We start from the raw sequence: 19543 nt of genomic DNA on the forward strand, positions 1-19543 counted from the left end.
CAGACTATCAGGCCCTGGGGATTTATCGGCCTTCAATCCCATCAATTTCCCTAACACAATTTCCTGGCTAATAAGGATTTTCTTCAGTTCCTCCCTCTCACTAGACCATCCTTCCCCTAGTATGTCCAGAAGGTTATTTGTGTCTTCCTTCGTGAAGACAGAACCAAAGTATTTGTTTAACTGGTCCGCCATTTCTTTACTCCCCATTATAAATTCACCTGATTCTGACTGCAAGGGACCTACGTTTGTTTCACTAATCTTTTACTTTTCACATATCTATAGAAGCTTTCGCAGTCAGTTTTTATGTTCCCAACAAGCTTCCTCTCATACTCTATTTTCCCCCTGCTAATTAAACCCTTTGTCCTCCTCTGCTGTATTACACAATTCTCCCAGTCCTCAGGTTTGCTGCTTTTTCTGGCCAATTTATATGCCTCTTCCTTGGATTTAACACTATCCCTAATTTCCCTTGTTAGCCACGGTTGAGCCAACTTCCCCGTTTTATTTTTACTCCAGACCGGGATGTACAATTGTTGAAGTTCATCCATGTGATCTTTAAATGTTTGCCATTGCCTATCCACCGTCAACCCTTTAAGTATCACTCGCCAGTCTATTCTAGCTAATTCACGTCTCATACCATCAAAGTTACCTTTCCTTAAGTTCAGGACCCTAGTCTCTGAATTAACTGTGTCACTCTCCATCTTAATAAAGAATTCTACCATATTATGGTCACTCTTTCCCAAGGGGCCTCGCACAACAAGATTGCTAATTAGTCCGTTCTCATTACACAGCACCCAGTATAGGATGGCCAGCCCCCTAGTTGGTTCCTCGACATATTGGTCTAGAAAACCATCCCTAATGCAGTCCAGGAAATCCTCCTCCACCGCACTGCTACCAGTTTGTTTAGCCCAATCAATATGTAGATTAAAGTCACCCATGATAACTGCTGTACCTTTATTGCACACATCCCTAATTTCTTGTTTGATGCTGTCCCGAACCTCACTACTACTGTTTGTTTGTCTGTACACAACTCCCACGAGCGTTTTCTGCCCTTTGGTATTCCGTAGCTCCACCCATACAGATTCCACATCACCCAAGCTAATGTCCTTCCTTACTATTGCATTAATTTCCTCTTTAACCAGCAACGCCATCCCGCCTCCTTTTCCTTTCTGTCTATCCTTCCTGAAAGTTGAATAACCTTGGATGTTGAGTTCCCAGCCTTGGTCACCCTGGAGCCATGTCTCCGTGATGCCAATTACATCATATCCGTTAACTGCTATCTGCAGTTAATTTGTCCACCTTCTCCTTGCATTGAGACACAGAGCCTTCAGGCTTATCTTTTTAACACACTTTGCCCCTTTAGACTTTTGCTGTAATTTGGCTCGTTTTTCTTTTTGCCTTGGGTTTCTCTGCCCTCCACTTTTACTTTTCTTCTTTCTATCTTTTGCTTCTGTCCCCATTCTACCTCCCTCTGTCTCCCTGCATAGGTTCCCATCCCCCTGCCATATTGTTTAACTCCTCCCCAACAGCACTAGCAAACACTCCCCCTCAGACATGGTTCCGTTCCTGCCCAGGTGCAGACCGTCTGGTTTGTACTGGTCCCACCTCCCACAGAACCAGTTCCAATGTCCCAGGAATTTGAATTCCTCCCTTCTGCACCACTCCTCAAGCCACGTATTCATCTGAGCTATCCTGCGATTCCTACTCTGACTAGCACATGGCACTGTTAGCAATCCTGAGATTACTACTTTTGAGGAACTACTTTTTAATGTAGCTCCTAGCTCCATAAATTCATCTTGTTGGACCTCATCCTGTTTTTTTACCTATACCTTTGGTACCTATATGCACCACGACAACTGGCTGTTCACCCTCCCTCTTCAAAATGTCCTGCACCCGCTCCAAGACATCCATTGATGTATGGCCTGCACACCCAGCAGTGTGTCAGCCTTGTAAATAACATCAACGTTCTTTCAGGCAAAGCGCTCATTGATGAGCTCCTGCCATATCATGCCACCACAGGCCCTTTCATGCAGTCTACAGGGGGGGCGGGGGCATGGCTTCAGCATCAGCCTGATTGTATGAGCCGATATCAGCATCTGCCTCATCGTCCTCCTCTTCCTCTCTCTGGTGAGGTGGACTGTCGGACTCATCAGGCAATTCTTGTTCCCTCCTGATAGCCAAGTTCTGTAGCATGGAGCACACCACCATGAATTGAGCTACCTGCTCAGGGTGGTATTGGAGCTCACCTCCTGAGTGGTCCAGGCATCTAAAGTGCTGCTTAAGCACTCCAATGGTTTTCTCCATGATATTGCCAGTGGCTCTGTGGCTCTCATTGTATCGCCTCTCGGCTTCGGTGTGGGTATTATGCAGGGGGTGTCATCAGCCAGGTGGCGAGGCCATATCTTTTGTCACCAAGCATCCAGCATTGACCTTGTGGCTGATTGTTAAACAAGTCAGATACAGCGCTCTCATTCAGGATGTGAGCATCATGGATGCTGCCTGGAAATTGAGCATTCACTGCCAGTATAATTTGCTGGTGGTCGACAACGAATTAGACATTCGGAAAGTGGAGTCCCTTGTGGTTCCTAAAAACCTCTGCATCCTGAAAAGGTGCCCACATCGCGATGTGCGTACAGTCTATTGCTCCCTGCACCTTGGAGAAGTTTGCAATTCTGGAGAATCCTAGAGCCCTCTCACCCTGTGCCTCCCTGGTCATAGGGAAGCTGATCAAGTCCCTCCTGCTTGTGTACAGGGCTTCAGTGACCTGTCTAAAGCAGCAATGTGTGGCATGCTGAGACAGTCCGCAAATGTCTCCAGCTGTGGCCTGAAAAGGACCCGAGGCGTAGAACGACACTGCCGCGCTGACTTTGACCTCAACGGACAGTGCACTACTGATGGTGCTGGCAGGCTGCAGATCTCCCCTTATGAGCTGGCATACCTCAGTGATAACCTCTTTGTGGAAGTGCAGTCTCCGAAGGCAGGTGGTGTGGGGCATGTCGAGGCAAGAATGCTTCTCCCTGTACTTGCTGGGATGTAATGTCTGGTCCTCCTCATCAGTCTGTCACGTCTTACATTGGGCACATAATGTTGTGGAGCGTACCTTCAGCCATCTCGAGTCTGCAGCATGTAATTGGTCATCAAGAGAGGCTCTCTGTTTTCCACCGGTTGGTCACAAAGAATGAATGTCCCGACGAAGACACCTATTAAATTCCAATCGTTCACAGTATGATAAAGATGTTTGTACAGATGTTCATATCACCTTCAAAGACCTCCAGAGTACATCCAAACTTCCCTGAGGTTGAAGCAGAGCAGCCTTTTAAATGATGTGACATGTGATGTAGAACATGGTGTCCATACCGCTGTGATTAGTTCCGGTTAGTTCCACTTTTTCCGAGCGTTTTTTTGGGTGAGCGATATTTTGGGCGACATGTGGGTGAGGTGGTGAAAATGACGCTGGCCGATCTCCTGGCCGTTAGTTTCGGCAAATGTGATTTTTACGACAAAATAAAGTGGACAGTCAGTATTATTGAATCTCGGCGTTAATTCCGTGCGGAAACTAATGCTGGGCGGTATTATGGGCGTTGATTTCGCCCATTCTGATGATTCCGCCCCCAAAAATGGGCGGGTGGTCTTATTTTTTCCCGGTTTTACGCACATGGGGAAAGTAATGCTCGGCGATAAGTTTCCAAAAAATGCCCGTCAGCTTCCATTTTGTGGCTAGCTGGGCGATATCTGGGTGTTATACGTCATTTCAGTGGTAAATTGGATGTTAAGTGGGCGTTAAGCATGCAAAAAAAGTGGAAAATCTAGCCCATAGACAGGCTAAGTGAGTGGTCAAAAATTTGGCAGATGGAATATAATGTGGGAAAATGTCAGGTTATCCACTTTGGCAGAAATAATAGAAAATCACATTATAATTTAAATGGAGAAAAATTGCAAAGTGCTGCAGTACAGAGGGACCGGGGGGGGTCCTTGTGCATGAAACACAAAAAGTTAGTATGTAGGTACAACAAGTGATCAGGAAGGCAAATGGAATGTTGGCCTTTATTGCAAGGGGGATGGAGTATAAAAGCAGAGAAGTCCTGCTACAACTATACAGGTATTAGTGAGGCCACACCTGGAGTACTGCATACAGTGTTGGTCTCCGTACTTAAGGAAGGATATACTTTCATTGGAGTCTGTTCAGAGAAGGCTCACTAGGTTAATTCCGGAGATGAGGGGGTTGACATATGAAGATAGGTTGAGTAGGTTGGGCCTATACTCATTGGCGTTCAGAAAAATGAGAGGTGATCTTACGAAACATATAAGATAATGAGGGGGCTCGACAAGGTGGATGCAGAGAGGATATTTCCACTCAGAGGAAAAACTAAAACGGGGACACAGTCTCAGAATAAGGGGCCGCCCATTTAAAACTGAGATGAGGTGGAATTTCTTCTCTCAGAGGGTTGTAAATCTGTGGAATTCTCTGCCCCAGAGAGCTGTGGAGGCTGGGTCATTGACTATATTTAAGGTGAAGATAGACAGATTTTTGACTGATCAGGGAATAAAGGGTTATGGGGAGCAGGCAGGGAAATGGAGCTGAGTCCATGATCTTATTGAATGGCGGAGCAGGCTCGAGGGGCCAAATAGCCTACTCCTGCTCCTATTTCTTATGTTCTTCTGTTCTATGCCCTTTGACCCGGGAGAGTAGTCACCTGTGACCCAGGATAGTATTGCCTTGCGACACATGGTTTTCTATCTGACCATGGTTAGTGTAAGTACATATCAAAAGTATTTATTTGCCTGTGAAGCAGTGTGGATGTAAAGGCACTGTAGAAATGCTGGTTTGTTCTTGTTTCTTTGTTTTAAATATTTTGGCAGCGAGCTAATTATTTCTGGAAGTTTATTTAATTATTGGAATCATTTAATTACTGGACCCATTTAATTCTGTACCTGTTTGGTTTTCAGGTGAACAGAAGCAGCAACTGCAACTCGCTCTACATATCCCGCTTACAGGTACAAAACAATCAAATATCTTTAAACTAGAAAAGAATGCGGAATATAACACAAGATGCTGCCATTGTGGTCAGTGTCTCTGGTCAGGTCAGTGGTTCGCAACCGGTGTTCCGTGGCACATTGGTGTGCCGTAAACCCTTGACAGGTGTGCCGCCAAATTGTGTAAAAGTATGGTGGACTTTAGCTGATTTCACAATGAAACACAAACCATTTAACTCTGAAAGAAAAGGGGAGGGGGAGAGAGAGAGACAGACAGACACATATGTCATCTACCTATATGTATGATGCCACTGCTGTAGTAAACATTGCCAATATTGACAAATAAGATTCTATTTATCTCTACTATTATCAAAAAAATGATGTTCTAGAGTTGTACAAGTAATAATGACAAGAGACAACACACACAAACAATTTAAATGTCCATACTCAGAACAAAATCCTTTGGCAAAATGTGTTTCCTTTGAGTACTCGACACCCCCCCCGCCCGCTCTTCCAAACCCTTACTCCCTCCCATGACTGATAGAGAAGTGCGAGTGCCTACCATCGAATGAGACCCTGTGTGTGTGTATAAGTGTATGTATGTATATTTACGTTTGTGTGTGTATGTGCGCCTGTATGAAGAACAAGAAATTGCAAAAATTCCGCTGTCTGACGATACAATTCGGAGAAGGATAAATGATATGTCATCTAACATTGAAGAAAATGTAGTCGAGAAACTTACAAACTCGAATTTTGCTTTGCAAATCGACGAGTCCACCGACATTATTGGTAAAGCACAATTATTAGCATTTGTTCACTTCATTCATGAAAACGAGATATTGAACCAATTTCTGTGCTGCAGAGAACTTCCAGAAAATACTAGAGGTCAAGTCATGTTTGATTCTGTGAATTCATGTTTAGAAGACTTGAAAATTTCATGGGACTCATGTGTTGGAATCTGCACGGACGGTGCTCCATCTGTGGTGGGATGTGTCAAAGGATTCATTACACTCGCAAAAAAACATAATCCAAATATATTATTCACCCATTGCTTTTTGCGTAGAGAAGCACTTGTTGCAAAGACATTACCCCTAGAATTAAAATCTGTGTTAGATCAAGTTGTTAATATTATAAATTATATAAAATCAAGACCTTTAAAAACTCGCTTGTTTAAACAGCTCTGCAAAGCTATGGATGCACAGCACGAATGTTTACTTTTGCATACAGAGGTAAGATGGCTTTCAAGGGGCAAAGTCTTATGTCGTGTATTTGAACTTAAAGAAGAATTGTCAGTATTTTTTGAAAGAGAAGGAAACGATACCTTTTGCAAATACCTTAAGAGTGAAATGTGGTGTGCTAAGTTAGCATATTTGGCAGGTATATTTAATTGTCTTACCAGCGTTAATACCAGTATGCAAGGGAGAAATGAAAACATTCTCACCTCTACAGACAAGCTATTAGCTTTTCAGAAAAAAAATTCTATCTGGAAAAAGAGAGCAACAGAAAAAAATATTGAAATGTTCCCTTTGATACCGAATCACAGAATTAAAAAGGTTGCTCCTATCGTGATAGAGCATTTGGCATCACTGGAAACAACTTCAACAAATATTTTCCATCTTTGGATGTAGAGAAATATATGATTGGGTAAGAAATCTCCAATTAGTTCGTCAGATTTTGATTTTACATTGCAAGAAGAAGAATTGATTTATTTCTCCAGATCGCGGTCTTAAAATGAAACATTCAGATATGTCTCTTGATGCGTTCTGGATTTCTATTAAAGAAGAATATCCTGAAATATCAAAAAAAGCCTTGATAATTCTGATGCAGTTTTCAACATCATATCTCTGCGAATTAAAATTTTCAACTCTTACGAACGTCAAATGCAAAAAACTGGAAAAACTTAGCGAACTTGAACACGAAATGAGAATCGCCTTTTCCGTATTACATAAGAACATAAGAACATAAGAATTAGGAACAGGAGTAGGCCATCTAGCCCCTCGAGCCTGCTCCGCCATTCAGCAAGATCACGGCTGATCTGGCCGTGGACTCAGCTCCACTTACCTGCCCGCTCCCCGTAACCCTTAATTCCCTTATTGGTTAAAAGTGACATAACTAAAAAACGTCAGGCTCAAGTATTACATTAAAATACTAATTAATCTATAATTAATGTGAGGAATTATTATAGTTTATTATTTTATTGTTACTTTCAGAATAAAAAATAATTAATAACATACATGTGTACAATGTTATATATCTTCATATACTGTGATTAATAAAATGTTTTTTAAATTTTCTGAAACTTGCTTTTTTTTTTACCTGTGTTCACCTTTTAATCCCTTCAAATGTGCCGCCAAAAATTCTAGTATCCAAAGTGTGCCGCGAACACAAAAAGGTTGTGAACCACTGGGTTAGGTTGTCGGGGAGATGAGATCTGCTGCTGTGTGCGCACAGCTTATTTTCGATGGTTGTCTCCTGTAATGAAGTTTGCTCTTTGCTTCCAATGGTCCCTGGTCAGCACATTAAACAATTGTACAGAACCTCCCCTGTAGATGCAGACACTGGCGGGAAGTAAAGATTGGGTGTAGGGGAAATTTAAAGGAATGCAGCCAAAAAAAGAGATGTTTCAAAATGAACAGACAAAATCATCACAATTATTGAAAGCTTAGAAAGCATTTTAGCCAACTGCAGTCTTTGCCAAGGCTGAATGGGGAGAGAAGTGAAAGGTAACTCAAGGCAGCAGCGAGATTGGCCCAGCTCCTGACCCCCCGTCTGATGGAGGTAGTGATTGGTCCAGCTCCCGACCCCGTCTGATGGAGGTAGTGATTGGCCCAGCTCCCGACCCCCTGTCTGATGGAGGTAGTGATTGGCCCAGCTCCCGACCCCCTGTCTGATGGAGGTAGTGATTGGCCCAGCTCCTGACCCCCTGTCTGATGGAGGTAGTGATTGGCCCAGCTCCCGACCCTGTCTGATGGAGGTAGTGATTGGCCCAGTTCCCGATTTTGTCTGATGGAGGGAGTGATTGGCCCAGCTCTCGACCCCCTGTCTGATGGAGGTAGTGATTGGCCCAGCTCCTGACCCCCTGTCTGATGGAGGTAGTGATTGGCCCAGCTCCTGACCCCCTGTCTGATGGAGGTAGTGATTGGCCCAGCTCCTGACCCCCTGTCTGATGGAGCTAGTGATTGGCCCAGCTCACGACCCCCTGTCTGATGGAGGTAGTGATTGATCCAGCTCCTGACCCCCTGTCTGATGGAGGTAGTGATTGGCCCAGCTCCCGACCCCCTGTCTGATGGAGGTAGTGATTGGCCCAGCTCTTGACCCTGTCTGATGGGGGTAGTGATTGGCCCAGCTCTCGACCCCCTGTCTGATGGAGGTAGTGATTGGCCCAGCTCCTGACCCCCGTCTGATGGAGGTAGTGATTGGCCCAGCTCCCGACCCTGTCTGATGGGGGTAGTGATTGGCCCAGCTCTCGACCCCCTGTCTGATGGAGGTAGTGATTGGCCCAGCTCCCGACCCTGTCTGATGGAGGTAGTGATTGGTCCAGCTCCCGACCCCCTGTCTGATGGGGGTAGTGATTGGCCCAGCTCCCGACCCTGTCTGATGGAGGTAGTGATTGGCCCAGCTCCTGACCCCCTGTCTGATGGAGGTAGTGATTGGCGCAACTCCCGACCCTGTCTGATGGGGGTAGTGATTGGCCCAGCTCTCGACCCCCTGTCTGATGGAGGTAGTGATTGGCCCAGCTCCTGACCCCCTGTCTGATGGAGGTAGTGATTGGCCCAGCTCCCGACCCTGTCTGATGGGGGTAGTGATTGGCCCAGCTCCCGACCCTGTCTGATGGAGGTAGTGATTGGCCCAGCTCCCGACCCTGTCTGATGGAGGTAGTGATTGGCCCAGCTCCCGACCCTGTCTGATGGCTGCTGATGGAAGTAGTTATGCTGAGCAGAGCTTCTTTGCCAGTTAATGATGCTGTCCTGATGGGTTCAGATTGCAACATGCCAATGATGTGTAGGCAGATAACTTACAGTTCATTGTCCTTGCCCAATCTGCATGGTAACTGTGCTGGTCCTTCTACTCTGCATTCCTCTTTCTGCCGATGTTGCAAGTTTGATTCTGCCACAGACTCAGTGATGTGATTTACTGCCCCTGTATCTGCTGGTGTGGCAGTGAGACTCAGCATTATAATTGTGAAACTCTCTCTCCTGGATCAGATCTCTGTCTTTCCTTTAATTGATTTGACTCAACTCTGTCCCTGCCTCAGCTTATCTGCTGCTGAAACCCTCATCCATGCCTTTGTTATCATAGACTTGACTATTCCAACATTCTCCTGGCTGGCCTCCCAGCTTGTTCCCCCTGTAAACTTGATTTCATCCAAAACTCTGCCCGTGTCCTAACTCGCACCAAGTCCCATTCACTCCACACCCCCTGTGCTCACTGACCTACATCTTGATTTTAAAATTCTCATCCCTGTTTTCAAATCCCTCCATGGCCTCGCCCCTCCCTATCTCTGTAACCTCCTCCAGCCCCACAACCCCCCGAGATGTCTGCGCTCCTCTAATTCTGGCCTCTTGAGCATCCCTGATTATAATCGCTCCACCATCGGTGGCCGTGCCTTCTGTTGCCTGGGCCCCAAGCTCTGGAACTCCCTCCCTAAACATCTCCGCCTCTCTACTTTTCTCTCCAATTTTAAAATGCTCCTTCAAACTTACCTCTTTGGCCAAGCTTTTGATCATCTCTTCTCACATTTCCTTATATGGCTTGGTGTCAAATTTTACAATCATAGAACGGTTACAGCACATCGAGCCCGAGCCGGCTCTCTGCAAGTTGTACAGCTTTCTTGCTCTTTCACTTTGTTGCTTTAAACTTCAAATTACACACATACTCAGTTGTAGTAATGGCAGGATCAGGTCTTTTATTTCAACATTCATACTAAACAAACCAAGTATGAATGCTACTGAGATACAACCACTTCACAGCCGACTTTCTGCTTGTTCCGATTTCCAGTGGTTGCCTGTGAGACACACACCTTCCGAATGTCCAGTGTCTAGTGTGTGTGTGTCTAACAAAAAACAGTTCCATCTCTTATACCTAAAAAGTCTTTGAACTCTTGTTTCCTTGCACAGTACACACAGACAATTAACATGCAGACAATGTTAGACTCAAATGGCATTATCCTGAATTCAGGACTAACTGCTTTGTGAATTACAAACCAGATGTTTCCTTGCATAGTAACAAATGGTACATTCAAATACTTAACATACAGATAATGTCCTGAATTACTGTACACAAACCAGGTGATCAGCAGAGGTGTTTATTTGATTCTATGCATAGACAGTATCGATGATACACACAAATAGTTAACATACAAATAAATGATCATTATCCTGAAGTCAAGTCTCACTGTCATAAATCGACTCCCACACGAAGTACTGTGAACACACAGGTGATCAGACAGACATATTTCAATGGCTACATGGCTCCATGTCGTCTAGCAGTCAGCTTCAATCCAAACTTCAACTTTCAACCTTTAACCCTTTCGATTTCTCCAGACTGCGCCGAAGCAAAGCGTTTCGGAAATACGAGCTTTCCCTCCCACACACCTCAGCCAGTCCCACGCCCCCGCTCTTTCCCTGTAGCCTGGCACATTTTTCTCCTTCATGTACTTATCCAATTCCCTTTTGAAAGTCAAGATTGAATCTGCCTCCACTGTGTAAAAATGTTTTTCCTCATGTCGCCTTTGGTTCTTATACCAATCACCTTAAATCTGTGTCCTCTGGTTCTCGACCCTTCTGCCAATGGGAACAGAGTCTCTCACTCTATTCTGTCCAGACGCTTCATGATTTTGAACATCTCGATGGAATCTCCTCTCAACCTTCTCGACTCCAACAACACTCAAGAAGCTCGACACCATCCAGGACAAAGTAGCCCGCATGATTGGCCCCCCATCCACCACCTTCAACACTCACTCCCTCCACCACCGGCGCACCGTGGCTGCAGTGTGTACCGTTTACAAGATGCACCGCAGCAACTCGCCAAGGCTTCTTCGGCAGCACCTCCCAAACCCGCGACCTCTACCCCCTAGAAGGACAAGGGCAGCAGGTCCATGGGAATACCACCACCTCCACGTTCCCCTCCCAGTCACACACCATCCTGACTGGAAAATATATCGGCCGTTCCTTCATCGTCGCTGGGTCACAATCCTGGAACTCCCTCCCTAACAGCACTGTGGGAGCACCTTCACCACACGGACTGCAGCGGTTCAAGAAGGCGGCTCACCACCACCTTCTCAAGGGCAATTAGTTTTGGGCAATAAATCCCAGTCTTGCCAGCAATGCCCACATACCGTGAACGAATGATTTAAAAAATCTAGCATTAAAAACCCGTTAGAATGGTGAAAGTGTCCCAGCATGCTTTGCTTTAGTATTTTAGCCAGAGAGCAAATGTGGAGAAAGGTACCGCTTTTTATTTCTGTATGAACAACATGAGCTGAGCCAAGAGAATCGGGCACCGAGACAAGGGGGCAGAGTCTAAGACAGCAAATATCACAGAAAGAGACAGCACTATGGTACTGTCAACGCAGTCAGAACGATACAAGGTCACTTGGCCTACACAGAGAAAGGCCAAAGCAGGGTAAACTCCTCAATACTGGCTTCAATAAGCATGCACCTACACATGCTGTTCTGAATAGATCAGCCCAAGGTAGCCGAATAGTATAAGAATGGGACAATTTTCCTCTTAAAGTGAGAGCTCTTGTGACCGCCAGAAGTCTATTCACTGTAAGGGTAACCCAAGAAGGTTGCAAGTCTGATCAACTTGAACAATGCTTCATGAAGAAAACAGGTTGTATTAATTTCTTGCTGTTTAATGTAATACCTTGGGACAGTTGCATAAAACTAATACTGTTATTAGTAAATGTATATTAAAGTTTGTTGTTTAAAGCCACACAACTTTAAATTGAATCATGCGGAGGCTATTGATGCCACACTATTAACCCCAAAATACACTCACAATCTAATTAAATATTTAAAAATAATTTTGCACTTCTTGCCTGGCCAGATGTGTGGCAGTGGTGGACCCTGACCAGATGTGTGAATGGTGACCTGACCAGATGTGCGGACGGTGAGCTGTCCAGAGGTGCGAACGGTAACCTGTCCAGATGTGCGGGCGGTGACCTGTCCAGATGTACGGACGGTAACCTGTCCAGATGTGCGGACAGTGAGCTGTCCAGATGTGCTGGTGACCTGTCCAGATGTACGGGCGGTAACCTGTCCAGATGTATGGGTGGTGACCTGTCCAAATGTGCTGGTGACCTGTCCAGATGTCCGGGCGGTGACCTGTCCAGATGTGCTGGTGACCTGTCCAGATGTGCAGGCGGTGACCTGGCCAATTGGGTAGGAATAAACCATGTTGGGCAATCTCATAGATGAATAGCACAACTGGAAGAAAGTGCCTGAAACAAAAACAAAACAAATGGAGGACCTTCCTTTACATGGGCAGGCTACATCTGAAGTGAGCCACGCGCTCCTAACCTGGACTGTTGTATTGCTTTGTTACAGGCTGTGCAAGAAGCTGTGATCCAGTCACTCGACTATCTTTTTCAAACGTCACCGCAGACGAGAGTCGCCTTGATTACATTCAACAATGAGGTAGATGAGGAGGAGCTGAATTCTTCACCGTGATTGACTTGCTATGCTCGGGTGTGCAATCATGCAGGGTCAGGATAGGAGTGTCCGTGTGTTCCCACACTTAGTTGAATTGTGCTGATCACCATGACAGTCATAAGGAGATCCTGAAAACTGCTGCCATTTTAGTAAAAACTAATTAGGAACATAGAAATAGAGCCTTTGAGCCCCTTGAACCGGCCTCCTCTCCCTTTCCTATCCCACGATCCCTGGCCTGAACCCCAGTGGGCTGTTGGGACTGCTGAGACCCGAGGGCTAATATTGGGGATACCTGAAGCCTCACCCTTCAGGCGCAAGGGCTGCACCCAATCTCCAGGCCATTGCTTTTTAGGATTATGTATTGGTTTGTACTAAATACCTTGAATGCCTCCCACAGTTTGTGGGTTCACCCATTGACATCTCAGCCCAGTTTACTGCAGTCAATTCATTTCTCATTCCATTGAAGTTTGCCGTCCTTAAATGTAATCAATAGCAAAGTTACAATGTTAAACGACATTAGCACTCTCCTCAATTTGCTTGGTTTCACAGGTAACAATCTATGGAGATGGACTGACCGCTCCTCGGACTCTGCAAGACTTTGAGTTAATTGATCAAATGTACCTGAAGACGCAGGGAGCCCAGGCAGCACTGCCACGATGTATTTTGGAGAGCAGGGACGCACTACGTTGCCACATAAACCTGTGAGTTACGTTCTGGTAGAAGTAAAAAGAAAAATTCTCTTTCTTTCTCTCGCTACATCAATATTTTTCGCTGTCTCTGCAGGGCAGACATTCCAATGGCAAATACCCTTTACACAAGTGCACGATAAAGACAGATAGCGGGACATTGCATTAGTAGTACTGAGAGTTGAATCTTGCTTCCTGAATGTGTGCGAGACTAGATAGCTGTCATGGATTAATTCCTGTGCTTTCCACCAGAGTGCAGTGACTGCATTATGGGTTCATATAGAACAGTTGCTGGAGCCAACAAATGGGTAGGCCTTTGACAGTTAGATTCCTCAAGGTGAGTCCCTGGACTTTCCATGGGCGTTCTCCTCATCCCATGCCATAACTTCAGCAGAAAATCGGTGGAATTTCCAGAGAAATGGTCATGACATTTCTCTGAGATTTCTGCCAAATTCCACCAAATTTATGGCAGAGATTGAGAGGAACTTTGGAAAATCGGACCCAGTTGCACAATTGTTACTGTTTCATTAGCAGTTCATTTATTACAACCTTTTGAAGTAGTGTTGCTACACTTTCCTTGTTTTTTGCTTTTAATCAGCCCTTTTTGCATGTTTTTGTTGATACTCTCCTTTCCTCAGCCCACTGGTTTCTGCAGATTGGAATTTCCTTCGCGTATTCGGAGAGTTGGGTGAGAAAAAAGAGAATCTAGGGAAGGATGGGATGCAGGTGTGCTTTTCACTTACCCCAGGAACAGACTGAGGCAGAAAATCTGTCTTCGCTGTCAACTCCAAGGAAGCAGTTATAATGTTATTCTGCTGAAGCTCCACCTTAGAATGAAGATGTGAAGGAAGTTGATGAATGTAGACTGGAAGCATCAACAAAATTGCAGTGTTAAACTATATCTGAATTATTTCAAATTTGTTAAGAACACTGTAATAAGATGTACGGCCCACCAACTCCCCCTATCCTAGTCCTGAACCCATGTATTTCTCTTGTTTTTTCCCATCTCCCTCATGCCCTCTCCAAGCTCACCTCATCAGCTCACCAGCTGCTGCTCCCTTGATGCCCATTCCAACTTCTCTTCCTGGTCTCTATGCTTGGTGATAGAATCAATTCTTCCCTCTGCTCAGTAAAGTCCCCCTCCCTTTCAAAACAGCCGCTATCAACCCCAATTCAAAAAGACCACTTGTCCTTGCAAATTACTACCCTATCTCCAATCTCCCTTTCTTCTCCCAACTCTTCAAAAATGTTGCTCCCTATTAAATTCATGCCCAGCTTTCCCATGACTCCATGTTTAAATCCCTCCAATCAAGTTTCCACCTCTGTTACATCACTGAAACAACCCTAATCAGTTACAACTTACATCCTCTGTGGCCATGACCATGGTACACTATCCCTTCTTATCCTCCTCGATCTCTTTTCCAGCAGGTCGGGTGGGAAAATGTTTCTTTTCCCCAGCGGGTCAGGACCCCGCTGTGAACCCACTGCCACATGCCTTTCCCCGATGTCAGGTATGTCAGTGCTGAGCAGCGCTGATATGCACCGGTGGGAGACCTAATTCTGGTCATTATGACCTTGTTTAGAGATCATTAAGGATACACTTGAGTTCAGCTTTTGATTTTATGTGCTCGCCCACGGGGTCCTCACGACTCGGGGATCACGTCTGTGAAGCTGAGGTGGGTGTTCAGTGCCCATTGAATCAGCTGTTGAGTTGACGGCTTCAAATGTAAAGTAAAAGCTACCACTTTACAGAGACGTCTTCCCTCAGCCACAAGCTCTTCCACACTGCATTTCGCACAACAGATTTTTTCGACAAGTTTCCATCCAGTCTGACCTCAAGGAAATGGCAGAAACATGAAACAAATATTTTGTATCTGTCTTCACAGTAGAAGATGCAAAAAGCTTACCTAAAAAGGTGGGGATCCAAGAGTCTAATGAGGGTGAGGAACTTAATGAAATTCATATAAGTAGAGAAAAAGTACTGGATAAACTAATGGGAGTAAAAGCCGACAAATCCCCTGGACCTGACGGCCTGCATCCTCGGGTTCTAAAAGAGGTGGCTGCTGAGACGGTGGATGCGTTGGTTTTGATCTTCCAAAATTCCCTAGATTCTAGAACGGTCCCAGCGGATTGGAAGGTAGCAAATGTAACACAGCTATTCAAGAAAGGTAGGAGAGAGAAAACAGGGAACTACAGACCAGTTAGCCTGACATCAGTCGTCGGGAAAATTCTGCAAGCTTTACTTTAATAAGAGCAGAAAAAATGATTTGTTTGCAGTATTGGGGAATATATGAGTAATGTATGCATTGTTGAAGCCCTTCCATGTATCTGCAGGTTGCAGGAGTGTGGTGCGACAGCATTGGGTCCAGCAGCACTGGTATCCATAGCGATGGCCTCCCAGAAACCAGGCTCCAAGGTCAGTTGGATGGTGATGATTGAGTTTGAGTGTGCCGTGACTTTGGCATTAGTTGCTGCAAATTTTTGTTACCATTCTCTGATCCAACTCCTGCTTTCCCGTGTCGGAGCCGCAATCTGTTGCAGGGAAGTGACTGTTTTTATTCTTGTTACACAAGAGGTTTATTCCTTAATTTGTATTCTCTGTCAGACCTGGTACCACACCCTCGTTCATCATTCTGTCTCTCACTAAAAAATCTTCAGTTAACCTCACATTTTATCCCCACCAAGTTTCTGGAACCCAACCTCTGGCCCTGATCTTTCCTGGTTGTCAAATTGTTCCCAAAAGTACTCCTGGCCAAGCTATCTTTTTCCTTTCTCTACTATTAATCTACCTTTCTTACTCCATGCAAACGTGTTTTGTTCGCGCTGTTGATAAACTGCCTGGACTGAACTGATGGTCCATCAGTGCTTGCTAAAGCTACAGACGCTGGTCAGTTAGCGAAGGACAAGTAAGGCACATCAACATGCAACTTGAGGCTTGATGTAAGAAGAAGGGTTTTATATTCCTCAAGCATTGGGGCTACTTCCAGGGGCTGGGAAGGATGAAGAATGGGAAGACCTCCACTATACACCAGTCTAGGGCAGTGGGAAAGGCTTTAACTGGTAATGTACAGGGCAGGTGGGAGCAGGGCAGACTACGGTCTGGAAAACAATTAGGGAACATTAACGAAGGATCATGATGAATGATCTAAATTATATAAGAACTGAAGGAGTACCATATTATGAAAATATAGGTGACTTGGAAATAGTGATAAATTCAGAGCAATTAGAAATCATGAAAATACATTGAAGAAAATGAATGCAAAAGAAGCCTACAGGGTTAATGTGCTTTAAGAAGAGAGGAGGAAAGATAAGAGGTGCGATGGAACAACTCACCATTGATCCCTCCCTACCCCACGATCCTGGGGAAAGCAAAGTGCAAGGGCAAATTCCTCACTGATCCCTAAGGGCATTTGAGCAAAGCTCCCGGACTCCAATCCCAAACCTCCTCCCAATGAAACCAAGACTTCACAATAGGGCAGAGGGATTAACCCGGCATCTACAGGCTAGTCAACCTAATGTCGGTGGTGGGGGAGGTTTTAGAGACATGGGGGAATTTTGATAGTAAAGCCACATGGGTTTGGGTTCGGGAGGGTTGTTGGAATCGGCGAAAATGCCACTGCGTCCAGAAACCGGTTCCAATCAGCAGGCGTCCGGGTTTAACTCAGGCGCATTCCGATGTGTCTGCTTAATCCCCTCTGGAGAGGTGGGTTGCTGCTTATAATATTTAAATAAGCCTCTTTTGATGAGATTTTGACTGGTATTTAAATTTAACTTCACATGCACGGACTCCTGGGCTTCCTGAAAACTGCCATCGAAACCAGGGGGAGAAAATGAAAAGCAATTCATGAGGCTCGCAAAAGGTCATCAACAAATACTCAGAGTTCATGGCTGCTTGTGTCACCCAGACTGGGAAAGGGTTCGTTTACACTACTTGGGCTAAGAGGATAATTTGTGCACTTTGGAGGTCTTGAGATTGAAGATCAGGAGTGGAACTGTGGCTGCCTTAGCTTGGAGCTGGGATGAGGAGTAAGGTGACCATTATCAGCACAACAGCCTGCAAAGTCTGGGGAGAGGTCGAGCTCATTACCCCCGACACAGGGTCTACAGGTAGAGCCTCAGTTTCCTTGTCCTCTTGGGAAAGTAATGCTTCCGGGGCTGTGATTGTCACATCAGGTGGTGGCAGACATCGGCAGCTTCCTGGAAGAAGACCTGCTCCTTGCTGGACCTGGTGGCCAGGCATTACTAGTGGCTGTCCAGGTCATTACCGCCTTCAATTTTCTGAATGCAGGGTGCACATTTTCCGATCTTTTGTGCTCCAATTTTCGCCCCAGAGCAGCGGCAATGGTGGTGGTGAGGTTGTCTGGGCGGGGGTTTTCGGGACCGGTTTAGCGACTGTGGAGCAGTACTGTGCTGGTGAACAACAGCCCTGGTTGCGACACCGGCGCGGTTTTTGACTCCCGTCCGCCCGCAGTGACTGCCTGGGAAATCGGGCGGTCCAACGATACGGACTGCAGACAGGTAAGTAATGCTGTCCTAAGGTCAGTGCGATTGTATTTTTTTTTGCGATTTATATTGTGGTGGCGTGGGCTATATATTGAGAATGTTTCTTTTCTCCCCAGACATCTCTCGGAGAGCTCCCGAGTGGGATTTTCCCACGCTAACACCCTCAGAGAGGTGTGTAACGGCTCCCTCGGCGCTGCGCCCCACACCCGCGGCTCAGCTGCCCAATTTTGATGACTGAGGCGCAAACTGTTCCCGGGCGCAAACTTTAGCGTCCCGAAATCATCAAAGCCGAAATTCCAGCCCTGATCCTTACAGGTCATTACCAGAAGCATTTCCAGGATCTTCCCGTCAGTGTTCCACAAATGCAAAAGGCAGGTCAATGAGGGGTTGCTTGTCAGTGCTGGCAATTAGGTGAACTTTGCCTGTGATGATGCCAGTCAGAATAAGCAGGCATTCGAATTTGCATCTCTGGCTGGCTTACCACAGCTGCAGGGCATCGTCGACTGCACACGCGTGACAATCCAGCCACTCCCGCATTAACCAGCAGTATTTGTGAACTGCAAGGGCTTCCACTCAATATTCAGCTGGCGTGCAACCACAAAAAGATATTTCTGCAGCTGTGCACCAGATTCCCAGGGAACTGTCATAATGCTTTCATCCTGCGGTAGTTCATGCTCCCTTGATCTATTTGGACCTGCAAGCAGACTTAAGGGATGGCTGCTAGGAGACGAGAGATACCCACGTCCAACTTAGCCAATGGAACCCATGAGAAATCTGACCATTGAAGCCCAAGAGCGGTAAACAACAGCCATATGTCCACCAGAAGAAGCCATCGGCATGCTCAAGATACGCTTCAAGTGTCTAGACTTGTCTGGATACGCCCTTTAGTGCTCACCAGCCAGGGTCTCCAGCATTATCACAACTCCTACCTGGTACAACCCGTGTGACTTCTGCAGAGGTAGCGACAGGCAGTTCAGCCCTGCTTTGACTGCTGAGAGGCTCTTGGCTGATGTCCTTTGGGTTTTGGACCTGCCAAAGACAACCCCACCTTCACCTGTGCAGGGGCAAACTCACCCATGGGGGAACGAGGCAGCATGTGGGGCACTGACTGAGGTGGGGGGCAACTGATGAGATGTGGAAGCACTTTGAGTGGAACCCCACTTCCATCATCCCTCTCATGGCCCAGCCGCACGTCACTGTTAGTGCTGTGCTGGAGAGCACTTTAGTGGCCATCAGTGATGCACTGTAAAGCCATGGATAAGGTGTCTGTCATCCTATTTAAGGCACTAGACATGATGGCACGGCCATAGTCAAGATGTACATGAACTCATTTGATTGCCATGATTGTAGTTGTACGGAGTTGACCAATCTATCCATGGAAGAAGACACCCTTGCAATGCCGTGTAACAACCCACTCATGCTTAAGGCTGATCCCGTTGTATCTGCAATCGTGGAAAGTGAGCTTGGAAGGCTTGTCAGTATATTGCATATTCTCTGCTGCCCCTGAGTGATTGTCCTTTTCATTGACCCACTGAGCTGGTGCATGGTAAGCACGAGTTCTGTGACGGTTCACTCTCAGAAGGAATCAGCTCCTCTGAGGATTCGGTGTCCGGTGGTCCACCGACTGCTACGTGTGGGTCCTGACAGAGAGTAAAGATATGAATTAATACTGGCAAGGTAAGTATGTTCTAACTTAAGGTGATCATATTTCACTCATTGCTGGAATTA

At 45.9% G+C, this 19543-nt stretch overlaps 1 protein-coding gene across 1 annotated transcript in view; it reads left to right on the forward strand.

Moving 5' to 3' along the window:
- LOC139230552 (circularly permutated Ras protein 1-like) overlaps positions 1-19543 on the forward strand; it is a 189922-nt gene that overhangs the window by 84538 nt on the left and 85841 nt on the right. The window contains exons 8-11 of the mRNA XM_070862386.1: positions 4945-4992; positions 12522-12611; positions 13176-13327; positions 15647-15728. Coding sequence (XP_070718487.1) covers positions 4945-4992; positions 12522-12611; positions 13176-13327; positions 15647-15728 — 372 coding nt within the window. The remainder of the gene's footprint in view (positions 1-4944; positions 4993-12521; positions 12612-13175; positions 13328-15646; positions 15729-19543) is intronic.

The sequence above is a fragment of the Pristiophorus japonicus genome, chromosome 19 (assembly GCF_044704955.1).
Source record: "Pristiophorus japonicus isolate sPriJap1 chromosome 19, sPriJap1.hap1, whole genome shotgun sequence".
NCBI classification, from domain to species: domain Eukaryota; kingdom Metazoa; phylum Chordata; class Chondrichthyes; family Pristiophoridae; genus Pristiophorus; species Pristiophorus japonicus.